This window comes from Atractosteus spatula, chromosome 4 (genome assembly GCF_055471065.1).
Source record: "Atractosteus spatula isolate fAtrSpa1 chromosome 4, fAtrSpa1.hap1, whole genome shotgun sequence".
Taxonomy (NCBI): Eukaryota; Metazoa; Chordata; class Actinopteri; order Semionotiformes; family Lepisosteidae; genus Atractosteus; species Atractosteus spatula.
This window is the reverse complement of record NC_142709.1, coordinates 33,759,440-33,784,536: the sequence shown is the minus strand read 5'-3', so window position 1 is coordinate 33,784,536 and position 25,097 is coordinate 33,759,440. Positions and strand designations below refer to the sequence as shown.

The 25,097-nt window shown below is 40.8% G+C and overlaps 2 protein-coding genes across 3 annotated transcripts in view; both read left to right on the top strand.

Annotated features, from left to right (window-relative positions):
• The first annotated feature begins 1,864 nt into the window (after positions 1 to 1,864).
• u2af1 (U2 small nuclear RNA auxiliary factor 1) lies at positions 1,865 to 18,750 on the top strand. 2 transcript variants are annotated; one of them, XM_088913259.1, is made up of 8 exons: positions 1,865 to 1,950; positions 4,279 to 4,366; positions 14,292 to 14,358; positions 15,691 to 15,740; positions 16,473 to 16,571; positions 16,822 to 16,955; positions 17,525 to 17,617; positions 18,492 to 18,750. In XM_088913259.1, exons 1-8 carry the CDS (start codon positions 1,907 to 1,909, stop codon positions 18,607 to 18,609), a joined length of 693 nt encoding a protein of 230 aa, XP_088769385.1. In that variant the 5' UTR covers positions 1,865 to 1,906; the 3' UTR covers positions 18,610 to 18,750. The 2 variants fall into 2 exon arrangements, with proteins under 2 accessions (XP_088769385.1, XP_088769386.1); XM_088913260.1 differs by lacking the exon at positions 14,292 to 14,358 and adding an exon at positions 11,638 to 11,704 and having other exon boundaries at positions 1,874 to 1,950.
• Positions 18,751 to 22,140: 3,390 nt separating this feature from the next.
• Positions 22,141 to 25,097, top strand: part of cbsb (cystathionine beta-synthase b) — a 35,273-nt gene continuing 32,316 nt past the window's right edge. The window contains exon 1 of the mRNA XM_088913329.1: positions 22,141 to 22,228. The gene's annotated coding sequence lies outside the window, so the exon portion shown is untranslated. The remainder of the gene's footprint in view (positions 22,229 to 25,097) is intronic.

Sequence of the window (25,097 nt, the reverse complement as noted above, 5' to 3'; positions counted from 1 at the left end):
AACAATACAAAAACTTTAAGTATAAGAATTTAAACGCGTGAAAGTTCTGGGATATAAAACACGGACAGTAGGCACTCAATAGAGCAATTATTATGTTACAATATCGCCATCCCGTGGCAACAAGTAATTGTTTCTTGTGAGTTCGTTTCAGACGAGGGGACATATTCGGACACTGTTTCATGTACGAAAAAAAGAAAGAAAAAAAGATTTTTCTCATCTCTTCTAATTGTATGAAATTCAATACCTGACCTATGGATGTACTCATAGAACTTACTATATCCTTCTTCTTTTTCTTTTTCACAGCCTTAGTCCCAGACTGTCCTGGGGTCAGCTGCTTTGGTTGCTCTTCTCCACTTGTCTCTATCGAGCACATCTTCCTCACTCACTTCACATACCTCCATATCTTTTCTCACACAATCTATCCATCTCTTTCTAGGCCTGCCTCTTCCCCTGTTACCTTCCACCTCAAATTCCATTACCCTCTTTGTTACTTCCTCAACGTCCCTCCTCATGATATCTCCATACCACCGTAACCTCGCCTCTCGCATCCACCTCCACCACCCTATATCGTCTACGGATTTCTTCATTTCTGATCTTATCCTTCATTGAAATCTGCAGAATCCATCTCAACATCCTCATTTCAGTTGTTCTCATCAAGTTCTCTTCCCTCTTTCCAACTGCCAAGCATTCAGCTCCATATAGTAGTACAGGTCTAATCACAGTCTTGTACATTTTGCACTTTAACTTTCTAGGAATTTTCCTGTCACCGATTATTCTAGTTATTTCTCTCCACTTGTTCCATCCAGCTTTCACTCTTTGTTTTACTGCCTCCAGTGTTTCTCCTCCCTTTACCAGTTTTGATCCAAGGTATTTAAAGCCATCAACCTGTTTCAGTTTTCCTCCATTTGTCTCCTCAACATTGGTCATAGTATCCCCTCTTCTCTCCATTACCATTATTTCAGATTTTTCTGCATTCATTTTCAGTCCACCCTCTTCCAGACTCCTCTGCCATTTGAACACTTTCTCCTGTAGTTCTACTTCTGAATCTGCCATCAGTGCCACATCATCAGCAAAGATGAGTTCCCAAGGCACTTCTGTTCTTACCTCCTCTGTCAGTGTGTCAATAATGTTTATAAAAAGGAAAGGACTTAGTGCTGATCCTTGGTGTACTCCAACTGTGATTTCAAACTCTTTTGTCTCTCCCCGTTGTGTGACCACCTTCGTAGTTGCATCTCTATAGGTTGCTTGAACTAACTTCACCATGCTCTCTGGTACTCCTTTCTTCCTCAAGCACCAATACACCACCTCTCTGGGCACACGGTCATATGCCTTCTCCAAGTCCAGAAAGGCCACATACAGCTTTTTCCCTTTCTCTAGTGTCTTCTCCTGTAACTGGCTCATCACAAAAATGGCATCTGTTGTGCTTTTCCCCGCTGAGAATCCAAATTGTGAGTTGTGGATCCTGACTTTCTTCCTGAGTCTCTTGTCCAGAATTTTTTCCAGGATTTTCAATCCATGTTCCAGAAGTTTTATTCCTCTATAGTTTTTACACTCCATTGGGTCTCCTTTCTCCTTGTAGATGGTAACCATACTGCTTACTTACTATATGACTGGTTAAATTTCACTTGAAGAAGTCTATTTGACAGTTACATAACAGCAGTATTTATAAAAACCCTACATTTTTCTGATTATATACTGGGCTCTTCTCAATCGGGGTTTAATGAAAAGCGGTTCATCACCTAAAAACACGGGCAATCACTATGCCAAACAGTGAAACGCTCTGCCATTCGGATTGTGGTGCGCTTGTAAAACAGACTTTACGGTACAGGACTTCGGGGCTTGCGCGGGAGCTTATAGTTGATGACGTAGAGCGCGTGGCCGCGAGTTGCTGCTGCAGGAGGCGAAGATGGCGGAGTATTTGGCGTCCATTTTTGGTACAGAGAAAGACAAGTAAGTCTTTTTTGTTGTTTTTTTCTCCACAAAACGCACGCAGTCGAAGTAGTAGCTAGACGTATTGTCCTATTTTAAAAGTATCTCTCGAAGTGCTTGGTGGAAGCGTCCTAAATTCTTAGTTTTTGTGCGCTTGGGTCCGGCGGCGCAAGAGAGGGCCATGTTGCTGATGTTGGTAGGGGGGAGGACTGAGGCCTCCGCGATCTTGGTTCGTCCGCAGCAGAGAGATAAAGACTCGCCGGCCGGCGATGCGAAGTTGACTGTGAGGACGAGGCGGCGGCGGCGGCGCAGGCGGCGGGAGCTGCACCGGTTGGCCCGCAGGTCCCGGCGGCCTTGCTCCGCCATTGTGTCCGCAGACACGCTCCCCTGGGGCCGAGGAGCCAACGCCGCCGGGCCGCTTCTGGAGGGCCGCGGAAAACCGATACTCGACTGTGCTTGAGGAGGAATTCGGCTAAACGGTGCATATTTAGACGCTCAAAAGGCGCGGGGTTTAGCTCTTGATCCGCTCCTTGGTGGGAGGATACCGCCGCTGCGCTAGTTCCAACTGGCTGAGGGGAGACTCTTTCGGTGTCGGTATATCGAGAAAAAGGTCCCTGCTGCTGAATTTATTATTGTATTACATGCGGGGTTTTTTTTAGAAAATAATTACATCAAACCGTTGTTCTGAATAAATCAGAAGACGTGTGAAGCAATTAAGAATTGACTGTAGCGCCGTCTAACGCCGCAGGAAGGATACATGAAAGAGAAACGTGGATGCTTCTTTCAAATTGCAATTGCTTCGTGCTGCGTGTTTAGTTCTTTAAAACAACCTAGGCCAAGACTTCCGACTACCTGCGAGTGGGGTGCGTGCCTCATTCCCAGGGGATCACTAGGATTGGGATTTCTAAACAAAGTTCACTTGTTGTGAGTGGAAAAACTAAAGGTTGTGTATGACTGACAACTGATAGGGTGCTTCATTTCTAGGTTATGGTTCTTGGGTTATGTCGCTCATTGTTTTGGTGTGTGTATTGGGTTGGGGGGCTAGTGGTTTTATTTTGAAGAACGACGAATCGAGCCCACTGAAGTCCACGTTTTACTTCAGTAAAAACGTTTGTTACATGATAGTTGTAGATCGCAAGTCATCTCTTTGTCTATTCTTAAACAAATATTGCTTTTTGTTTAACTTTTTTTCCCTGCGTGGACTTAATGGCCTCCTCTTGTTTATAAGCTTTGTTTTGTTTCTCTGTTTGTTTGCTTCCCATTCATTCCAGTTGTAGCAGTCCAGTTAAGAACTAGAACGAGAAACACTCACAAAGGAGAGGAGAGCCCTTGGCCCGTTTGGTAGTTAACTGATCTAAGGATCTCATCCAGCCATTTCTGAAATTAGGTTAGCAGCTTCACACACACGTCTATGTAGCTTGTTTCCTAGGTAAAGATGTGCATCCTGTTCTTAGTTTTTAATACACGTCCATCTTGTTTTCATTTGTCTTTTGATTTGTTTAACTGATTCTGACTGAGTCTGCTGGGTTGACTTTGTAAGTGCCTGTTTGGATTTTGAATACTTGTATCACGTTTTCTCACAATCATCTTGTTAGGGAATATTCAATTGTGGCCCCGAAGAGCACCCAGCCTGCAGGGTTTGGTGGTGACTGTTGCTTCACCAAATTTCTAAAGACATGCAAACTACCTGTTTAACGGATCACTGAGGACTATAAATGTAGGTCTTTCAGCCCACAAGGAACAGCATTGTCTTAACTGAATAAAATACTTGATTGAGTCATCATGGGCTTATAGGTCTTCTGTATGTAGCATAACCTGTAACACTAACTGGATTGGGGATCCCTGTATTGACAGAATCGGGGCTCACCACAACATGCCAGTGCAGGTACCCTGAAACTGCTGCAGGGTTGTTGTGGGGAAAAAGTGTTTTGGAGAACCATGTAAATACATGGGTGCCTGTGTTAAAATATACCCTTGCCTTTGTTTTCCATATTTAAGTGTTAAGTGCCAATGAATTTTGAAGATCATTTCCTATATCTCTCTCACCTCAAGCTTCTCCTAGCCTCCATTACTAGGTTAGTGCTAAGTTGAAGATGTACATAAATAATTTCCCTCCATACAAGGCGTTGCAGGAGAATTCCCTCTCCAGGGATCTGGGTTTAAGAGTAGTGTGTGTGTGCTTGTTTGGCTGTATGCATTCAAGTTTTCTCATTCTAGCATCCCACTCCTGTGGTAAGTTTGAGCTTGCCTGATTTCTTGTTAAAAGTATCCAGTTTGCTCATGATAGTCTCATGATGCTTAAGGATTCCAGCCTCAGTGTGTTTCTATTTTCCTTCCCTTTTGAAACAGAGTCAATTGTTCGTTCTACTTTAAAATTGGGGCATGTCGTCATGGAGACCGGTGTTCCAGGTTGCACAATAAGCCAACCTTCAGTCAGGTAAGTCTGAGCTGTACAGATGTTCCTGCCAGAACATGGTGCTGTATTTCTACTTGAGGTACTATATACAAAACTCTTGCTCTTTTAAACCCCTTTAAGAAGCAAAGGGGAGCTAAGTGCCAGTGTTTTCAATATGTCCCATAAAGTTCAGAGGATTTTATGATGAAACCACTCAATTTTAGGGCTGCTGCAACTTGTGAAGTTTTCTTGCCATGAAAGTAAAAGAACCACTGTAATTTGACAGTGTTTGTTGGATATGACTCCTTTAATAAAAATTTTTAAAACCATAAAAGGCGTCATGTCCTTGTAGCTGATGCACATCGTAAATACTTCCCTTGAAAGTGAAGGAGTAGTTTAATGTTCTAACCAGCGTGAATGAAGTGCATTTCTAATCAGACTTAATTGGATAGAAAAATTGGTCCTGATCATGTACACTGCAAGGCACCAAGGCTTTCTGTAGGTTTTACAATGACCTGAGTCGGAACTGTTCAGTATAGTTCTATATATGCATTGAAATCATAACTTTTCATTCATTGCTTGGGTGGTTTATAATAAATCTCTCCCAGTTTGTCAGTAGAACTAAATTGCTTTTTAAACACTACACTAAACTGATCTTAACAGTGTAGCTGCTAAAAATTCGAAAACAAGGGTAAACAATTCTCTGTTTCTAAAAATGCCCTATTCTCCTTACTAGTTGCAAGTAGCTTATCTGCTTTCACGGTGAAAGGCTGTGAGCAGCTGTTGATCATCGGCACAAATTAAAATACAAGGAGTATCTCACCCCAGTGGAGAGACCACTGTGGAAATCTTCATTTCATTTCTGTCCAGAAGTAGGATAAATTTCATACCCTACCATATGAGGATATTCAGTGCGTTCTTGTTTTTCCGTCACAACATAAGTAGGTAAAGCTGAAGTTGAGTGGTTTCTTTATAATTCCTGTTGTATTTTAACCCATGATAAAGTTTTTTTTTCCCATATAAAGGTAGTCTTATTTTGTGATGGATGCATGCTTTTAAATTCATTTAATTCACACTAACTTGATTTGGTTTCTTTCAGAACTCATGCTTGGCTGAAGAATTGTAAATGTGTATTTGCTGCGAAAAAGACCTCCTCCATCACAGAAAAGCTGCTCCAGCTGTTTTGTTGGAGTCTTATCTTATTATTTATTGGAACATCATTTAGATAAGTGACTGGCTGCAAAAAATTCCAAAAAGCCAAAATTGCCCATGGTGTACATGTAGAGTGTTCCTGCTTTGTGTAGTTTAAAGTCTGCTCTTTTTACGGGTCAGTATACTTGTCCTTGACTAGCACTTCAAAGGGCTAATGTTAGGGTCACATTGTATTTAAGTTTTTTTCTCCTAATCTGTTCTTTTCCCTTTCAGTAGTTGCCTAGAATACCATGCCCCCAAAAATACTTTGCACTTCAGAGAAAGGACGATCCTATATACTGTTGGAGCTGAAAGCATTTACTCACTTGTGCAGTAAGTCTAGATGGCAGTATACTGTGACTGAGGGAGAGATGCATTTTTAGAAGCACAATTGAACTGGTCTGTTTATTTAAAAATGCCTTCCATTTGATCAGTTTTAATAGTCCTTAAACTTCTATTGGGAAGTGTGTATTAAGCTTTCTTCTTTCTTTCAGTATTGTAGATATACACTGTTATAGGCTCTGCGAGAAGATTTACAGATGGGATATCATAAGCACATTTATATCTTAAAGTAGTTAAATAATTCATAGTTCTTGCAGTTATTTATAGGCAAGCATTATACATGTTTCTCGGATATTTGAGTTATTATTATGAGTTTGCTCTCGTTTGTATAAGGGTATAATTTGGAACAACAGTCAGGCTGTTGGAGTCTTGCCTCAGCAGTTTTAAACCCAATAACTTTACCAGAAAGTGCTATTGGCACAACTAGATGTTTTTCTAGCAACCTGGTCGGATTTTTTTCTGGTTTATATTCAAGTCTGTTTGCATCCCCTGCTGAGGTGATACCTCCCTTATAACCATTGAAGAACTTGACTGTTTGACTGCGGGCTATCCAGAGAAAATGGATACAGTTCCTAATAGGGTTTTATTCAGGGGGTTGAAGCTTTAATACCTACCCAGACAGAAGTAATTTGGAATCCTTTCAGGGTTAATGTGGTATGGAACACGAAAGGCTGGTGGGAGTATAGAACAAGTGACCTGGCCATGTGGCTGAAGTTGATACCTGGGCTTCCATCAAAGAACGGCTGGATGAGATCCTTGTCAGTTAACTAGTTACCAAAAAGGTAGTATCAAATGGCCTTCACGTGTTTGAAACTATTTTTAAGTTAATTTCCTCACAAACTGGTTTGCTTACTGATCAGTCTAGCCTGGTGTAAATGAGCCCTCAGAACTTCAAAATCTCTGCATTGCATCTGTCTTGTCCCTATTGCTGCATCCCTTTGTGTCAGAATTTGACCCTTCCACTAGATTTGGCTGGGGCCGTTCTGACCGATTTCTCATTGCTCAGGTCTCCTGGCTCTTATTTTAAAGTATAGCACTAGTCAACTGTGCAGTTAAAAGGCATGGAGGCACGAAGCCTTAAAAAGTAGTTGGTCTCTCAAGTCTCTTGGATCTACTGTATGAATTCACCTTTAGTGGAAAGATTGTAACAGATTTGTACATTTGTTGGCGTTTCTCCAACATTGATTTTTCATCAATAGTGTGCAATACAGTTTCTAAGATTTTTAAAATGTATTATATTGTTTATTGGAAAATAGTGAAAGCAAATTAACATTCAGTCCCAATCTGTCATGTTTCTTAAATGTTCTGTGACTGATCAGGTATTTGCATCGCTTGTTTATGTTAGAATAGGTACTACTTAATCAAGGTGGTGCGTTCCTAGTATTATGTCTAGGTGGTGCAGATAGTGTTATTTTTTACTTCGTCATTAACAAATAAGTCTGTTGCATACCCATCTGGAGAGCGTCCATGTGTATTGTAGCATGCTTTTAAAAACATGTTCTTCATCCTCTACTCTGTCACTTGAGTGGCATTCTCCTTAGTGTTCAGTTTTCTACTATGCTGTGACAGAGAAACCTGGGAAGAAGAGATCTTGTAGAACTAATTCATGATCGTAAGTGGCCAGATGAGGTGACAGGAGCACTTATTTGACTTCTGTGTGTTGGACTGTAGAGGATGCCTACATTAAGCTTAGAAGAGCAAATGTCATTTTGGGTGATTCTGTGAATGCAGTCTAAACTGGCTCTCTATGGATGAGCTTCTAATAGCACCCAACAATACCACTTGCTAAAAAGCACTGTTGCCCAAATGTAAAATGTGCAGTTAATTTTAGGTAACTTTAGGTAACATCCTTGCATATGTATGTAATATGCTAGCTTCTCTCTTGACTGAATATTGATTCCCTGCTTATTTATATTCCAGGGATTTACACATACCCAGCCTTGCTGAGCTGTAAACTTCCCTTTTGGTCATGAAAATGTACAGGGTGTAGGATATCCAAGTTGCACTTGTTAAGTTGAGAGGCCTTATGAAAAGCTGCTTTTCTGATCATGGCATCCATAGTCCTGTTTTTTAAAAGCGTGTCCTCAGTATTTTGATAAACATGACTTTTTTTAACCAAAATAGGTGTAGTGGAAAATATTGATGTGGGTCTAGATTACACATCATTTTGGGCTAAAATTCATCCAGTCAACTGAAACTGAAACATTTGCTTCTCGTGGGTAGTGGTGTTATCAGCTTGTGCTATATATAATCTATTATCTTCATTTATAATCACTTTGTGTTACGTTTTCGAAAAACAAGTGGAGAAGGAGAAGGTCCAGCTCAAGTTTGGATTTGAATCAGCTTTGGTTGCTTGGAATGTCTGGTGGTTCTGTTAAAATACCCTCGGTACTTCTGAACACAATACAAGTGAAGTGTAATAATGCATAATGGTATTTTATGAAAATCTCACCTCACTAATGAAGTCATTTGTTCCATTCAGTTAGCAACATGAAACTTGTCTTCCTGAACAGTGCTCTGGTTGATTTTTTTTTCGGCTTATACGCTGTGGTCGGAGTCACGAGTCTACCAATGGCACTGTCTGAGTGGTGAAGGTGAAGCCTGACTGAAGCTATGGACATCTCCAAAGTTATGGGGAAAGATGCAACTGCTGCTTAATCTTTCCCAGTAGCGCAATTGGGCTTTCCACTACTTCCGCAAAAAACGTCTACAGTCCGCTTTGCGGGGCTGTTAAACACCTGACAATTGCACTACTGAGGAGCCCCATGTAGTTCGTCTAGGTTTACTCAAGCAAGTTGGAGTTGCCTTTGTATTAAACAATTAGGAAGCATCAGAACCCTCTTTACCATCAAGGCAGTGACAACTGATTTCTCATTCCTACCTGGGCACCAGGATTCAGGATTTTTGTTTTCATCCTCAATTTTGGAGTGTTTAGTTTTGAAGACTAAATAGAAATTCTGGTGAAATATTAGCTGTATAATTGGGAAGTTGCCTTGTCTTTGTTCTAAAGCTGCTGATTTTGAATGGCTAGGCAGGCTCTTGCAAAGTCTTAATTAGTTTTCTTTGCCTTCAAAATAGGGATGTTGGTGTGAAATACGACATTTTGTAAATGAGCACTCCATGATTCAGTAGTCTTTTTTTCATAGAGGTGGTTTTTTAATGGTTCTGAGTGAAATTGTAATTTCTGGAATGAAAAACTAGAGAAGAATGGATTTCTCAAAAGACCTTAAATAGAAATGGAAAACTTTTAACAGTAATGTGCTCATTCAATAATATGTTTGAAACTAGCAATATTGGTAGGAACAACTACGATTTTTTTAATTGGAAAACTGCACAATTAGCAGTTTGAGATTTATGGAATGCATCATGCTGAAATCTGATTATGTATCATGTAATGCGATTCCATGTTCTTTGATACAGACAAATCCGTGCATGTTCATAAATGATTGAAATGGCACTTTTTGTAACACCAGTTTTAATTCTGTTAACTTATATACTGTATTTCTTATTTCAGTAATGCCTTCATTATCCTGGTGCATCGTGGTATCAATGCGGCATTCTTACTGTAGTTAATAGTTGAATAATTGCCATTGCTTTGAGCATTTTTGCTGTATATTTGTTTACATTTTGCCTTTCATTTATTCGTTTTACCAGGTTACTTTAACTTAAACATTAATATACTGTTAAGCATCCTTTCACAAAGTGCCAGTGTCAACATTGTATTTCCCCACAATACAGTGGGATAATAAGGGTTTTTACTAAAATGAGAATTATGTGGTATATAAAAATAGAAATTGAGCATCTTGAAAAACAGCCAGCTAAATGCAAGAAAATATGTAAATCAGGGCTGTCAAATAACTATTCCTCACATGTCCTCAATTTAGGTTGCTGTATCTGTAAGCCGGGAATAACCAGTATGGGCAGAAGCCACTTGCCGAGAGACTTAAATTGCGTACTGCAACTTCTAAGCTCATTAACTTTGGTTTACCAATGGGCCCAAATGAATGGAGTTCTAAACCTATCTACTTTTCATGCCGTGGTAAATTGCCAGCGTGGTATATGTGGTATGGGAGTTTATGGCTTCATAGTTTGCATTCTCTGTCGTGGTAAGCAGTGAAACTAGAACGCAGCAGCATCGCTATTAGTTAGAGATCTGCAAAAGGGCTTTACTTTTTGTTCCTCTATAGCCACTGGGACTTTGCTGTCATGAACAGGCTTGTATCTTACCTTGAATTCCTTTGCAAACAACCGTAAAGCATAGGAAGTAGATTGTGTTCAAAATTACTCTAGGAATAGGATATACAAGGCAGGCAACTCGGTCCATGGTAGCCTTGTGAGTCATCCAAGTTTTACTGCATAATGTTTTAAAAAAATGTACTTATATAAAAAGAAATCCCACACTCCAGTTTGTTCACGTTTGTCGTTGTGGATCCATATTGACTTGTCTTGAGCCACTCAAGCCTTGAAAGATATCTGGTGAACCTGATAGAGGTAGAAGACCCACTTCTACAATCGTAAACTAATGAATGGTTAGCCAGGTCTTCATAAGCCACCTGTGGTACTTGATGGATATTGAAAGATTCTGCATGCCTAGTAACCTGTTGTGGGCAAATTTTTCGCTAGACTGCCAAAAACAGGTTTCTGACACAGAACTAGCAAAGATGTTAGTTTAAGAGATCTTAGCTAAAAGAATAGGTGTTTTGCAAGCAATCTCACATAAAAACGAACGTTTCCAGCAAATATAAGAAATTTGATTTTGCAGAAATGATGTACATGGTGAAGTAGGCTATTAACAAGAATGTTTCCTTAGGTTCAGCCTTGGAGGCTGCTCCTCAAAAAAATAGTACACCCATCATGTTGTTTCTGAATGCTATGCTGCTTTTTGCTCTAGAACTTATTTCATATTAGAAATGCCAGTATCTGTCCACCCCGATCCCTGCCCAGAACCATCAATATTTCTCCCTGCATTGCTTGAGATTTAGTATATGTGCTGAAGATTGGTATGGCTTTCAGGGCTTTGGTGAAGTATATCTCTCATCTATCCATAGTACTTCAGTTTTCAGAATGGTAGTATTCATTACGTAGATATTTATGATTTTTGGCCTGCTGATTGCTAAGATTACATTTCAGTGGTTGTGTACAAAAGATTCTCATAGTGTAGACACTGTAGACATCGATTCTGGTTAAAGTGCTTTCTTCTGCATTTTTTTGCTTTAAGTGATGTCCCAACAAAGTGTTGAGAGCTGCAGAATGTGAAGTCAAATAGTACAACACTAAAAGCTGTTGTAAGGATACAAGAGCAGTCCTAACTATTTTTGTAGCAGACTATATGCTCATACGTTTTGCGTTCGTTGAGATTGAGTTACTTTTAAAATCTTGGAAGAGTACTGAGAGACTTTTCCCTTAAATCATCCTTCATCAAAACAATGTGCTAGGCTGGCCTGTGAAACTAAAGTCTTAGGATTTTTTTTCCGCTTGCTGACAGACAAACGTCCCAAGTTCCAGCTGGACCCAGAATTATAGTAGTGTTTGGAAGGCCTTGCTGTGGCCTTTAAAGATAAGCTTGGTCTTGATCAAAAGCGATGGTCAAAGAGATTTTCATCTTTCGTGCTGAAAAAGAACACTGGCATGCTTTTTTTCCTTACAAACTCTAGGAGGGATGGCTGCATCTAGTTTTCATAGTTTATAAGGACGTATGCAATGACCAAGAAAGAAAAATAGTTATGCTCTGCAGAGCAGTGGGGAATTTTATTTGATTTTTTTATTTTTTCCCTCTACAGACCATCTTGATTCAAAACATCTACCGTAATCCCCAAAACAGTGCACAGACGGCCGACGGCTCACACTGTAAGTCCCACTGTCAGAAATATTTTAGATTAGGGGTACAAAATCCCTCTCTGAACAATATGGGGGTGTCTGCCAAAACTGCTGACTTACAAATGGGTGCCAGCAGATTAAAGTGGGGCTGCTTCAGTGCTGTTAGCAGGGGATAACAAGACCACAGTACACATCACACACACCCCCAGCCCCCCAAGATTTTCCTTTGACAGCCTGTTGCTCAAATCCAGATCTGATCCTACCCTGTTGTTTTTGACATCTTTAAGAGCCTAAAGGTCTGTTTCTCAATTTTTGAATTGCCAGTTTTCTATTTTATGCCTACCAATTTGGACTTCTCTGTTTTTTTTACTCCTCCACTGTATCAGTCAAGGCGGGGTACCAGTTAATGTGCTCCTTTACCCTGCAACACTTAGAGCTCGTCATCGTCGTGATCTATCGCAAGCTCCACCCTTTCTATCCAGAAAGATAGCACTCAATGGTGGAACGGCACCTTTCTCTCCAACATCGCTGTGAGCTTGGGGCACATCCTGCAGTCAAACCTGTGACAAAGGCTAGAGGAAACTGGCTGACTGAAGCCCATCTAACCCCGTGGGCACTTGCCAGTTCTACACTGCCCTTCAGGAATTCCGGACGAATTTGGCCAGTGATATCGTGATCTGGGCTTAAACTGACAGTCTGGGCTGAAGGGCTCAACCTGTGATCTAAGCAAGTAGCCTGACTGGGTGAGGCATCCAGGTGACGCGAAGAGAGGCCTTTTCAGATCAAGACTGGGTTCATGGCAGGCTTATGTTTTGACTTGGCACGCTTGAGATGCATCTTTATCAGTCTTCCTTAACCTTGGAAGGTCTGTTTTCCAATATCCCTACGTCTTTTTTCCACCGGAGATGAGGAACACTACAATCGTGTTTGAAATGGTGTCCGGAGAGGTTTTAATTTGGCTCCTTTTTGTTCATCTGTGTGCGTAGTATCGGTCTGTCATTGTTCAGCATTTTCAGGATTCTTTTTTCCCCATTTTACACTTTCCCTTTGTCAAATGGTGTTTGGTTTCCTTATGCATTCATCAAGCATTGAAGTGCGTTTACAGAACGGTGAATTTCACGGCACAGTAACAAATTCATCCATTGTCTGCTACAACATGGCTTCCTGATGGATTTCTAAAAAAGTTCACCTAGCAGTTGCATTTTGCAAGTCGTCATTTATTCTAAACAGCATGTCCGCCATTTGTGACGTTGTCTTTCATGCCCAAGTCGCCTGTTTGACCTCTTGCCGAAAACCCCAGACTCAATCAAATGCCTCAACGCAGTTGAGAAGCTGTCATGGTTGATTTCAAGTGGCTTCAGTGTTTAAATCCTTGTTCCCTACAAACTACTGCCATGTTTTATTACATACCAACCAAAGCATCCATAGTAATTAGAAAATTAACCTCAAATCTAAGTCACACTGTGTGAGAAGTACTTGAGATTGTTGAGCCCCGCTTAGCAGAGCTGATGCACAGCCACTTGCTGCTGTACAGGTAAGTCGAGTTGTGTATGGGCTTCATTTGCATCTTTTGTTGGGGGGGGTTATTTTAACTTTCCTTTTCTTTTTTTTTAATGGGGATCTCAGAAGTACACACCTCATTATTGTGCTGTAGTAACTGGAAAATTATTTTTAAAAATCCAGTACTGTGCTGTGTTTGTACCCAGTCATAAGGAGTCAGTATAGAGTCACTTATAGATTATTAAAGAAATTAAAGATTTTATTCTGACTATTTTTTGCCTTTCCTGTCATATCCACTGTTTGTGGGATCCAAAGCCCTAACTTGCTTAGAGAAGATAGTGAACAGTTTTGAGTCTTTAAGGGAGATATTTCTTAAAATACTAACCAACATGTGGGTGGTCAGGCCTGCAGTGTCTCTGGGTTGTCAGTAACTCTTGAGTTGCTTGTGCCAGTTCCCCAAGTTTTTCCTGAATTGAAGCAGGAGACAAGACATGTTGCATGTCTTAAACAAGCTCAGCCATTTTCAGTCACCTGGAATTGGAATGGATGCCTTCAGCTCCCACTGCTCGGATTCTTTGTTGCAACAGTGTTACACAGATCAATTTTTAATTTGCCTACCCCTAGAAGACCTGGTTAAATATCTCGGCAGATGTGACCTGCAGCTGTCCTTAACTTCTCATGTCTTTTTCCTTGCACAGGTTAGGCACACTGCATGTTAATATGTCCTGCTCTTATTCTCTGTAATAAGTGAAATTTAAGAGCAGTTAAAAAGTATTCTGTGCTTTCTTGATATGTATCCAAGGTGCTTTTATTTTGTTCTATACGGACTCCTGAATGCCTGTTGGTACATAGTACACTCATTTGGCCGTGCTGAAAAGCCTGTGTACCCTGAGTCAAGAGCTTGTTAGCATGCTGATCCGGCGGGCTAAGCTGTGGAAACAGTAATGAGCGTGCTGTCCTGAGGTCCCCATCGCAGCGCGGCCAGGGGACACTGGAGTGCCCCATAACATTTCTCTTTCAGCGCCTGGCCTGCAACTGGACTACGGATAGTATGGGAACGAAAGCAAAATGAGTTGAATGGTAACCTTTTTACAAAAATTTACATTTTGTATTTCAGACCATTGCCCTCTTGAACATTTACCGTAACCCTCAAAACACTGCCCAGTCTGCTGATGGTTTACGCTGTAAGTTAAACTTGTTTGCAGGATCCTGCGGCATTGATTTGTCATTTTTTTAGTATTCCTATTCTTGTTGTTTTCAGTTTCTATGACCTGAATCTGAGCCCCGTCAGCACTTTTTGCCTCTAGTTTTCCCAACTACCTAGCACAAAAAGGGCTTCTAACTCCTATTGAAATTAAGAGGGCAGACTTGTATCAAGCAGCCCTTGATACTGTCATGAACCACTCTAATCTCAAGGAACTCGCAATGGGATCTCTCGTATGCCACTTCTGCAGTTATAAACGGAAAAGGGGGGTGGCGGGCTTCGTTAATTTCTTTAAAATCTGATTCATGTAAGATTGCTAAGCCGCGCCATGGAATGTAATTCCATGCCACCGTAAGGAAATCATCAGCATATCTTCATAGGAGGCACTCCATTGTGATGGTTATTGGGGGAGGGGGGAAAATGGTGATCGATCAAAAATATCTTGGTTATCAGTGAGAATCACAAGTAATAGACAAGCCCCCTGCTGTAAAGCTGTCCCCTGTGTCCCTAACCTCTGTTTTCTAAAGCCCTTTCCCTTGAGCAAGCCTGGTGTCTTTGCATGCTCAACGGGCTTTTACCAGTCCCACTGCACTTCCCAGGAAAGTGCTTACAGAGGAAGTGCCCTTGACAGGTTACTTGTGCTGAAATATCCATTTGGTTTCATTTAAGTTTTCCCTGACATTTTATAGCATTCACTGATTCTCAGCCAGGAGTAATATTTTCGTTGTCGGGAAAGTACCTTGGTCAAGGAAAGTGAGGATAAAATGGACGTTTTCTCCTCTTCCAAGTGATAACTGTAGGGATATTTAAAATTCTTGCCATCTATCTGAAGCACAATCTCATAAGATGTTTTGAAGTTAATTGTATCTAATTTGAATTTAGTAATTTCCTTGTAATTATACATGTAATACTTGATGAAAAGGCATTAACAATAGACTCAAAAAAGTTCTTAATTTATATTCCCTTTCACTGTTACAAATCTCACAAACGTCTAGTCTGCTTTTGAGAAAATGTGTCCATCCTGTTCTCCTTCCATTGAGGGTAACACTTGGTACTGAACTTTACATTACAATTTTAGATTTTAGAATGGCAGAAGGTTTTATGACAATAGTATTGTTCAGTGTTCAGTAAATGTTAGAGATAATGTTGGATAGACATGATAGTCCTGTTGCCTTTCACTTGCAACGTCTGTTAATCAGCAGCTTTGTTTTAACAAACTAGTATCCTTTTATTTCTAGAGTTAAGTTTCCAGGAGATGTTTGGGTTCTTTAGCATCTGTAAGGCAAACTGTTTCTTTTTGCCTTTCAATCAGGTGCTGTAAGCGATGTGGAAATGCAAGAGCATTATGATGAATTCTTTGAGGTGAGTGAAAACTGCTTATATGCAAAATCAGCCCTGTAAACAGATGTGAAATTTTTTTCCCTCCTGTTTGAGAAAAGATCTAATGTAATCTTGTGTTTGTTGATCAAAGAACTGAACAAGTTTTTATTTTTCTTATTTGTGCCATAATCTTTTGGTTGGATTTGTGTGCTGCAGGAAATCACATCCATCATTATAACGTTTGCTATAACCTCCTGGGACAAAAATCCCAGTGAATGTGGGTAACATCTAGTTCTAAAAATGATGCATGGTTGATTTTTCATATTTAAAAGTAAAGTTTTGTACATCTAAACTTTCAGCATTTAATATTGACGATGTTTACATTAACATCTGTTATTTGCCATTTAAATTCTATTTGCAGGATTGAAACTGAAGTTGTGGTCATTACCCTCCACAATCACAGTGTAAATCCTGTCTGTGTCACATGCACTACTGATGCAGATTAACACTATTTCCCCCATTTCATTTTCCAATGCTCCAAAAATACACTACATTTGAACTTTTGTTTTCAAACTCTGGGTCCTTGAACCAGGGTGGATATATGTTTTTGCAGTTCCCTTTTCAGTGTTGATAGAAACAACTGTGTAAAACATTTCCTTGTCGAGAGTGATTTCTTAAAAGGAAATCACTCTCCTCTGCTCAGGTCCCCTGATGTTGAGCATGAGCAGCAGTAAGTTTACATTGCTGGACTGATGTGTGCTGCTGACTTTGTAGGAGGTCTTCACGGAGATGGAAGAAAAGTACGGTGAAGTGGAAGAAATGAATGTGTGTGACAATCTGGGAGATCACCTGGTTGGAAATGTGTATGTGAAGGTAAGCACTAAAATCTCTTCTTGCTCAAGCCTAGATTACAGCACATTACCTTATTTATTAGGTAAAAGATAATGCACTCCTTGTGCAGAGCTACAGAACAAGCAGAGACTCTTTAAACCGCAGATAGACCTTAACTTTCCTTGTTACAGTGCCCAGTGTCCTTGCATATGTATCGTTGGCCTATTGTCCCTCAGAATTTTCTGAAGTTAATCTAGGTCTCGCACTCTTCCCGTTCTGTGTGTGCTTGTAGTTCCGTCGAGAGGAAGATGCTGAGAAGGCTGTAATGGATTTAAACAATCGCTGGTTCAATGGGCAGCCGATACACGCAGAGCTCTCACCTGTGACTGACTTCAGGGAAGCCTGTTGTCGCCAGTATGAGATGGGGTGAGTGCCAGGACTTTTAAGCTTATTTTATGTTCTGTACAGTCAGCATCTGCTTATACATCTCCTCTGACGTGTGGGAAGCTCTAAGGACAAGTCTTGTTATAGAGAGGAGTGGTATGCTAATAAATCCCAAATTGAAATGTTAATAACAGAAACCCTTATCTGGATTGACATAGAAAATGTACATAAACTAAGTGCAAAAACCTTTTCTCCACACTTTCTACACTGTACCAGAGGTTATTCGTAAAAAGTAGGGAGAGCAGTGTTCCTAATCCAGTTGAGCTTCCATGCTTTATATGTGTGTTTTTTTAACTAGTTTAGAATCCAGACATGCATTTCCTTGAATACCTACTGCATGCTTGAGAGTTGTGGAGAAACTGAAGCTTTCCTGAAATCTGTATATACAAGATCTTAGGCTCTGTGTGTCCAATACTGTAGCCTGTTCAAAGAGTTCTTAATTTAGCAAGATCTCCTTCTTCCAAATCTGTGCTCGCTGTACCTTGGCATGTTGCTTGGGAGCAAGGCTGCTGTGCTGGAGTAGCAGTCCTCATGTCTTCTTCTGTCCACAGAGAGTGCACTCGAGGAGGATTCTGTAACTTCATGCACCTCAAGCCCATTTCCCGAGAACTCCGTCGGGAGCTGTATGGCCGTCGCCGGAAAAGGTAAGAGTCCAGGTCCTTCTATTATTTGGTAGATAGTGGAAGCAAAAATGCAAGTATTTATCATATGCAGTCAATTCCAAAGCCCACAATAATAAGTTTAAAACCATCACTACTCCTCACAAAGATCTAGTTTTAGTTTTGGCAAGAAGTCTCATGTTTTCCATTAGTTCTCTACCTTCAATAGCACCTTGGCTGTTCACATAGTAAAACTGTCAGATTAGGACACTTGTCTCTTGCGGTGTGTGAAAGATTGTAAGATTGGCTGCAGTCGGTATTGAGATGCTTTTTTTAAGTTTAGCAATTTTGTTTTTTCTAGGTTTTAAAAAGCTAAACTAAGGGTTGCCATTTGGGTTTATGTAAGGACCATTGTCCTAACATGTTTGGTGCTTCAAGTTACTTTTAATATATGTATTTTGAGGCTCTAGAAATAGTATTTCAGGTTAAGCAACATGCTGCACAGACTGAGCCTTGCAGCTAGAATTGCTGCTCCTTCACTGTAGAAGACTGTTAATTATTGGTTTGTGCAAAACCCTCCCCCCCTTTCATATTGCAAAACACCTGGGAGACCAGGTGAAACCAGTTGATCTTGGTAAATGTTCCCTATCAAACTTCCCACACATTACTGATTTAGTTACTGGGACTGGGATCATTATTCTGAAACAGAATGGATGACATCCTTGGTTCAAAAAGGAATGGCTTCCTCTCATTTGTAACCCTCCTATTTAGGGATATTTAGTCATTTCAGTGCACGTTGGAACAAGAGTCCATTTGGGATTTTCTCTTAATACATAATAATTTCTGAAACCTGTTGTTTTGCAGCTCCAGGTTGTAAGAACATGACCTCCAGGCTATTAAAAGTTGTCTTCTTCCTCAGGCATAGGTCTCGCTCTAGATCTCGTGAACGACGCTCGCGCTCCCGGGAACGGGGCAGAGGAGGACGTGAACGTGAGAGGAGGAGATCAAGGGATCGGGAAAGATCCGGTCGTTTCTAAGAAGAGACGCGTATCTTCGTACCCACACAGGATTTGTTGTAGTCTTATGATGACCAAAATATGTGTGAAATGTGGAAAATCTTACCCCCTCTTTTTTTTAAAAAAACCTTGCTTTCTCAATAAAAACAGCTTTGTAGTGCTTCTCTATCTTGTGTTATTTCTGGATGTAATTTTGCAGAAGAGTATTTCTAAGTGTTTTTTTTGGAAAACAAAGCACCATACAGAGTTGCATGAGCACTATGCCAAAAAGCGCTTAGACATTATAAGCGAGTGGCGAGTTGTGGTATTTTCAATCTAGATCTCTTAACTACCAAATTGTTTGAAATTGCTACAGATCTTCAGAAATTTAATTTTGCTGGGTTTTGTAGGATCATGGTGTATACCAATAGAATTTAAGTGTCTGGACAGATACCTAATATTAAAAGTCCACCACAATACAGTCTAACCAAGGAAGTCAAGTCACTTTCACTGTTTGAAAGGGTTGAGCCACACTGCGTAATGCTGATAGTCTGCTTTAGAACTCTTATATTTGTAGAGTGCATTTAGTCTTCTTTACCCTGGTTCTTCTATTTAAGTTCACTATTTTCCCAAACCTCCAACGATGTATGTAAATTCAAGATGTCCATTTGCTCTTGCATTCATTAGTGTATGAATTGGGCAGTTGAGAAAGAATGGACAGCTATGTGGTGACCCAAAAGAAGTGCAACATAACTATTTTCCCCACTTAAACTGTTGAGGTCTGTTAAGTCAAATAAGTTACCACTTAATTTGAAATTGATGTACCTGTGCAAGGGACTGAAATGTGTCAAAAGCAGAAGACAAATCAGAAATATTGTAGCAAATCACTGTCTAGTGGCAGCACATTGGTTAGCACTGCGGTCTTGCAGAAGTCGGACCCTGCATTTAGTTCTTGTGAGTGCTGTCTGCCTGGAGTTTCTTTTGCATGGGTTTCCTGCTGCTGCTCCAGTTTTCTCCCGCAGTCCAAAGACCTGTTGGTGGTTTAATTGGCTTTTAGGAAAACAGCCTGGTGTGCGACTGTGTGTCCTGCAATGGACTGGCATCCCAGGGTTTAACTTATCTTGTGGCTATTGTTTGCTAAGATAGGCTCCAGCTCCCTGCAACCCTGTATTGGATAAAGCAGTTGGAAAACAGGTGAATGGGTAAACAGACCTTGTCTGGTCCTTGTGTTCATAAACTATAAAGTAAACAATGCATTGTCTGCTCCCCTCATTACCCTATACACAGACTACAGGATATCTGTAAGGCCCTTTCATTATAGTTTCCAGGTGTTTTGAGATGTGAGAACCGCCAGCCTGTAATCATGTTTTCATAAGCCATCTAGCTGGAAAAAAATTGAGTTTTGCATATCCAAAATACTTGCAGATATACTTATTATTAACACTAACGCAATACTTATGTTTGAGGGGGGAGCTGTCAGGGTCTAAGCCACAAAGGAGCATGCAGTGGTTAATTGTGCACTGAAAAGAGCAAAATGTATTTTCAGTGTGGATTGAACTGCTCCATGTCCTCTTGATACTGCTGGCCTAGCACTCTGTAGACAAGACAGCCCAATTTTTCATAGATAAAGTCCCAACTACTGTAACCACAGATTAATTATACTGTATTAATTCTTCAACCAGACCTTTATAAGAGCAGGATGTAATAAAAAAAGGATTAATTTCAGTGGTTCAGTACCATTAAACTGTGTACTGTCTTGCTCCTAACTAATGGAACGATAAATATGTTAAGATGAAAGTAAGATCTTCATTAACTGCCTATATTGTGATCATTTGGGTGTTTTTTTTGTTATGGCAATGCAATTCACAAATCATTTGATAACATTTCTTATTCGCACAGATCATCTCAGAAGCTCTAAGCAAACAACCCCATAGGAGAGAAGGGTTTGGTGGTTATGTGATTATCTGCGCTTTGAGATATCGCTGGCAGCAATGAATAACAAAGGCCCCTTCTGCACGACTGTTCTGTATCGTATACACTAGTACAGAAAGGAAGCATTTAAACTCATTTTAGCATATTTTAATCGTGTTGTGGTTGCTATACTGTAGCTTTTCCAAAGATTAGCTGCGCAGCGGATTTTGGGTGAAGGCAGCAAACTGCCGACTCATGGTGAATGTGCCAAATGGGTAATTCAGCGTGAATGAAGAGCTTAGGTGTGATTTCTGGGTTAAGATCTAATAACTGGATGATCAGAATGAACGAAACGGCATTCTCCCATCTGTCAACGTTCTTTTCTAATGGTCTTCCTGCGTAAGGGTTGGTCCTGACAGCAAAAGGATAATGCTAGAGAGCCAGGTTCATCCAATTCAGCTCCCACACGTCCCAGTTCGGGGTTACAGCGGAGCTGGACCCTATCCCAGCAAGCAATGGGCACAAGGCAGGGTACACCCTGGACGGGATGCTAGTCTATTGAAGGGCACACACGTCAGGGCCAATTTTTCCAGTAGCTAATTAACCTACCAGTATGTTTTTGGACTGTGGGAAGAAAGCCGAGCTCCCAGAGGAAACTGTAAACAGGGGGAGAACATATAAACTCCATGCAGATAGCACTCCAGGTCTGGAACTGAACCCAGAGCCCAGGGGCAGAAAATCTAAGCATTGTGCCAGTGCCCAGGCAGGGTTCAATCCAGCTTCAACTGTGTGTGGAGACTGGGGCTAATGTCTTCAGCCTTGACCTCGAACCATGACCGTGCCTTTGTGACCCAGCCGAGAAACTCAGGCACACTTGTAATAATCAGCTACATGAAATTGAAATTTTAGCTGAACCTTAGTTTGTCACATCAATTTACATCACCATAGATAGCGAAGGTGTGGCATTTCTGTGTGAATACCGTTACTGTGTGTTCAGCCTGTTACACCTGCAGTTACTTTACTGTTCCACCTCCCTGTGTCATTACGGGCGATGAGAGGTGGGTTTAAATACCTGAACTGTCTCAGCCTGTCCAGCAGAAGCGATTTTAGATTAAACAACAGGACTAACTGTATTGGATTATATAGTTTCCTAACAAAATATTGGGTAATGTGCCCATAGTTGTGACACATGCTGCCCAGTACTAGGAATGGCCAAGCATGTGGCATGTCTCAGGTTTCAAAGCAGGCCTTTTCCTTAGTGTTTTGGGAAAGAAAACGAATCTAAGGGACCTCACAATAGACAAGGCTGTTGGTGCGCTGAGGGAGGAAACCAGAGCACCCGAAGGAACTTCATGTGAACATGAGGAAGAACATACAAACTTACATACAAACATGTTTCAGAATTTGCGAGTTAATGTCATCCTGCTTTTTTTTTTGTCAGGGTGTACAAAACGTTCGTGGTCAATATCTCTATAATGTCTAGTTCGCCCTGGGCACTTCATCCACCCCCCCTTAAAAAATTGCCTCGAGGGCTTGCACTAAACACCCTGCTCCAATTGGGGAAGAGGTGCAAGCAGACACCCCCGCCTCAGCCAATCATTGTGCACTCCAAACAAGGCGAACTCCAAAGCGATTGGCCACTCCTCTCTCTTTAACACACGGGAGCCCGACTCTTCCCTCAGCATCGGGCTTGTTATACAGTAGGTGCGTGGACGGACACATTGCATCATATCAAGAACCGGACAAAGAGGTGAGTCGAAATCCGTGACGTTAAGTAAAAAAAACGACGCAACGTGTGTGTCTGTCCTTACTTTAAATAATTCAACTATTAATGCCTAAACGACTCCTCGGATTTTGAAATCTGTCTTGAATGCAGATGATTTTGTGGTGTGACGAGCAGTTTTGGCAAGAAATATGAACGGGTTTTAAGTGTCGTGATGTTCCACAGAAAAAAAACATCAAATTGCAATAATGAGCGATTTCTCGGACGGTTACGATATTGTGAAATACATCCTATGTTACATAGTAAAACAAGCATCATTAGTCAAGTTTCAGGTCAGAAGTACGTAAATTTAGCGTATCCAGCTTTGTACATTTTGCAGTAATCGATACAGATGACAGGGTTGCATGCTGAACAGATCAGTTTGTCCATTAATGTTAAAACGGATTTCTTTCACATGTCTGTAATCATTCCTCTCGTGTATATTCGAGAACAAGTGTCACCCTGCTTATCAGGGGGGTGTAAATCGTTCATTTATTATTCCGTTTTGAAATGACGTGTCCTTTCTGTGTTAATGCAGTCACCCCAGACAACGAGTTATGTTCCCCTCATTCACTTATTTGTTGACACAAATGACTTTTAAACTAGGCAAAGTGCTTCCCTGGAACACGCAAACCTGCTCAGCTCGACACTGGAGATGTGCCAGTTGTGTGGGAGTGAGGCGCTCTCTTAACAAACTAGAGCACGTTTGCTTTCGGACGCTCTTCATATAACAACAGTGGAGAAGGAAAGCGTCTGTTTCTGAACGAAAAGAATGAAGTACTCAGCGAAATTGTCCGTAGTGTTATGTTAGGCTCTGCAGTGCGCAGCCAGCCACGTCTGTTCGGTTCCTGAACCTTATTGCTGTGTCGAAAGCCTTCGCAGGCTCTGACTCAAATTTTTTTATAGTGTCGCCCTTGCTTTAAAACGGGAAGTTCCGTTTTTCCTTTTTCGTTCTTCTTGTAACGAGAGTTTAAAGCCTTTAGCCATAGGCCTGCTTACGTGATTTGTATTTTTTATTTTTCCCCAACAAAATGTGAATCAAGAGTACATAAAAAGCATAATCATACACTGTCCACAGAATTCAGGATCCCCTACATTTAATTTAGGCAGAAGCAGTTTTTCAAAAGAAATGATAACTTCTCTCTGTATAACCGTATCTCCTTCTTTCACATACAGGCTCTACTTCTTAATTTTGATACTACTAGATGAGTGCTTTTCAATGAAACAACGTTTTTACAGGCATCCCTCTTTGTTCTGTATGCTACAAGTTCATTGCAGGTAGTTTGAAACTTATAAAAAATTTCACGTTCAGAAATCTTACAGCTTTTACTGTAGCCGAACACCCTCCCATTAATTTCATTTAAAGCTTAAATTCCATATATTTTATTTGCAGGTTTAACTAGAAACTCTTTGCATCTTCTTGGATTGAAATGGATGGCTTTTTTGGAATGTAGCCCCTTTTCCCATGTCTTTTGTGTGCGAGAGCTGCTTGCACCCTGATCCCAGAGGGGTTTTCCAGGGGGTCTCTGACCGGCCCTGTGGCAGTCGGCACATACCAGCAGCTGTGCGGTGAGGATTTCCCATGGTGAAGGGTCCTTTTTTATTGGCGAGATATGGTGGGGGGGAACTTTAGGGATTTCACTAATTCCAGGGCTTAGCAGGGCTGAGGTCGATTTGTTTGCTTGAAGGAGATACGGACATGTAAAGGGCTGTGTGCTTGCTTTGGTGATCGGCTGAGCGTGTACGTGTCCACCCTGTCCAGGGGTCAAGTTTCACAGCTCTTACACGCCGTCCTTTCCCTCTCCCCTTTACACCCTAGCCGGCTCGGATTCCTGTCTTGCCCAAGTGCACTTAGATTTTTTTTTCCCCTAACACCTCCTCTGTATGAATGCTGTCCAACACATTAACATAAATGTGAAAACTTAATCAGATCATACATTTGCTGTTGATTTTTTAAGAGTACAGTGCAGAACTGAACTCTTTTAGTCTTGAGAAACCTTAATACAACTATTCAAAATCCTTAACACATGCCTTTTGGGTTGACTGTTTATTCACAATGAATGGTGAAACATCATAGCAGAAGCACAATTCAAAACTGAGAACAGGAGACACTTATTTACACAAAGGGTTGTGGAGTATGGAACTAGTTGCTCAGATTATTCTCTGGCTTTTGTCAAGAAACAGCTAGATGACATCCTTGGATCAACTAACTACTAACTATAAAACAGTTCAGATAGGCCGAGTGGTCTCATCTTGTTTTTAACTTCTCATACAGTTGCAGGAAGAAATTTGTGAACCTTTTGGAGTTACCTGGATTTCTGCATTAATTACTCATAAAAATGTAGTCTGATCTTCATCTAAGTCACAATAATAGACAAAACACAATCTGCTTAAACTAATAAACACTAACAATTGTACTTCTTGTCAATATTTAACACCATATGTAAACATTCACATTCCAGACTGGAAATAGTATGTGAACCCTTGTATTTAGTAACTGGTAGAACCTCCTTGAGCAGCAATAACCTCCACCAAATGTTTCCTGTAGCTGCAGATGAGACTTTTTTTTAGACCATTCCTCCTTACAAAACTGTTTCAGGTCATTGCTATTTCTGGGATTCCTTGTATGAACAGCTCTCTTCAGGTCGTGCCCCAGCATCTCAATTGGGTTGAGGTCTGGACTCTGACTGGGCCATTCCAGAACACAAATTCTCTTCTGTTTAAATCATTCTGTTATTGATTTACTCCCATGTTTTAGGTCATTGTCTTGTTGCATCACTCAACTTCTGTTAAGCTTCAGGTGATGGACCACTACCCTGACATTCTCTTGTCAAATTTCTTGATACAATTTTGAAGT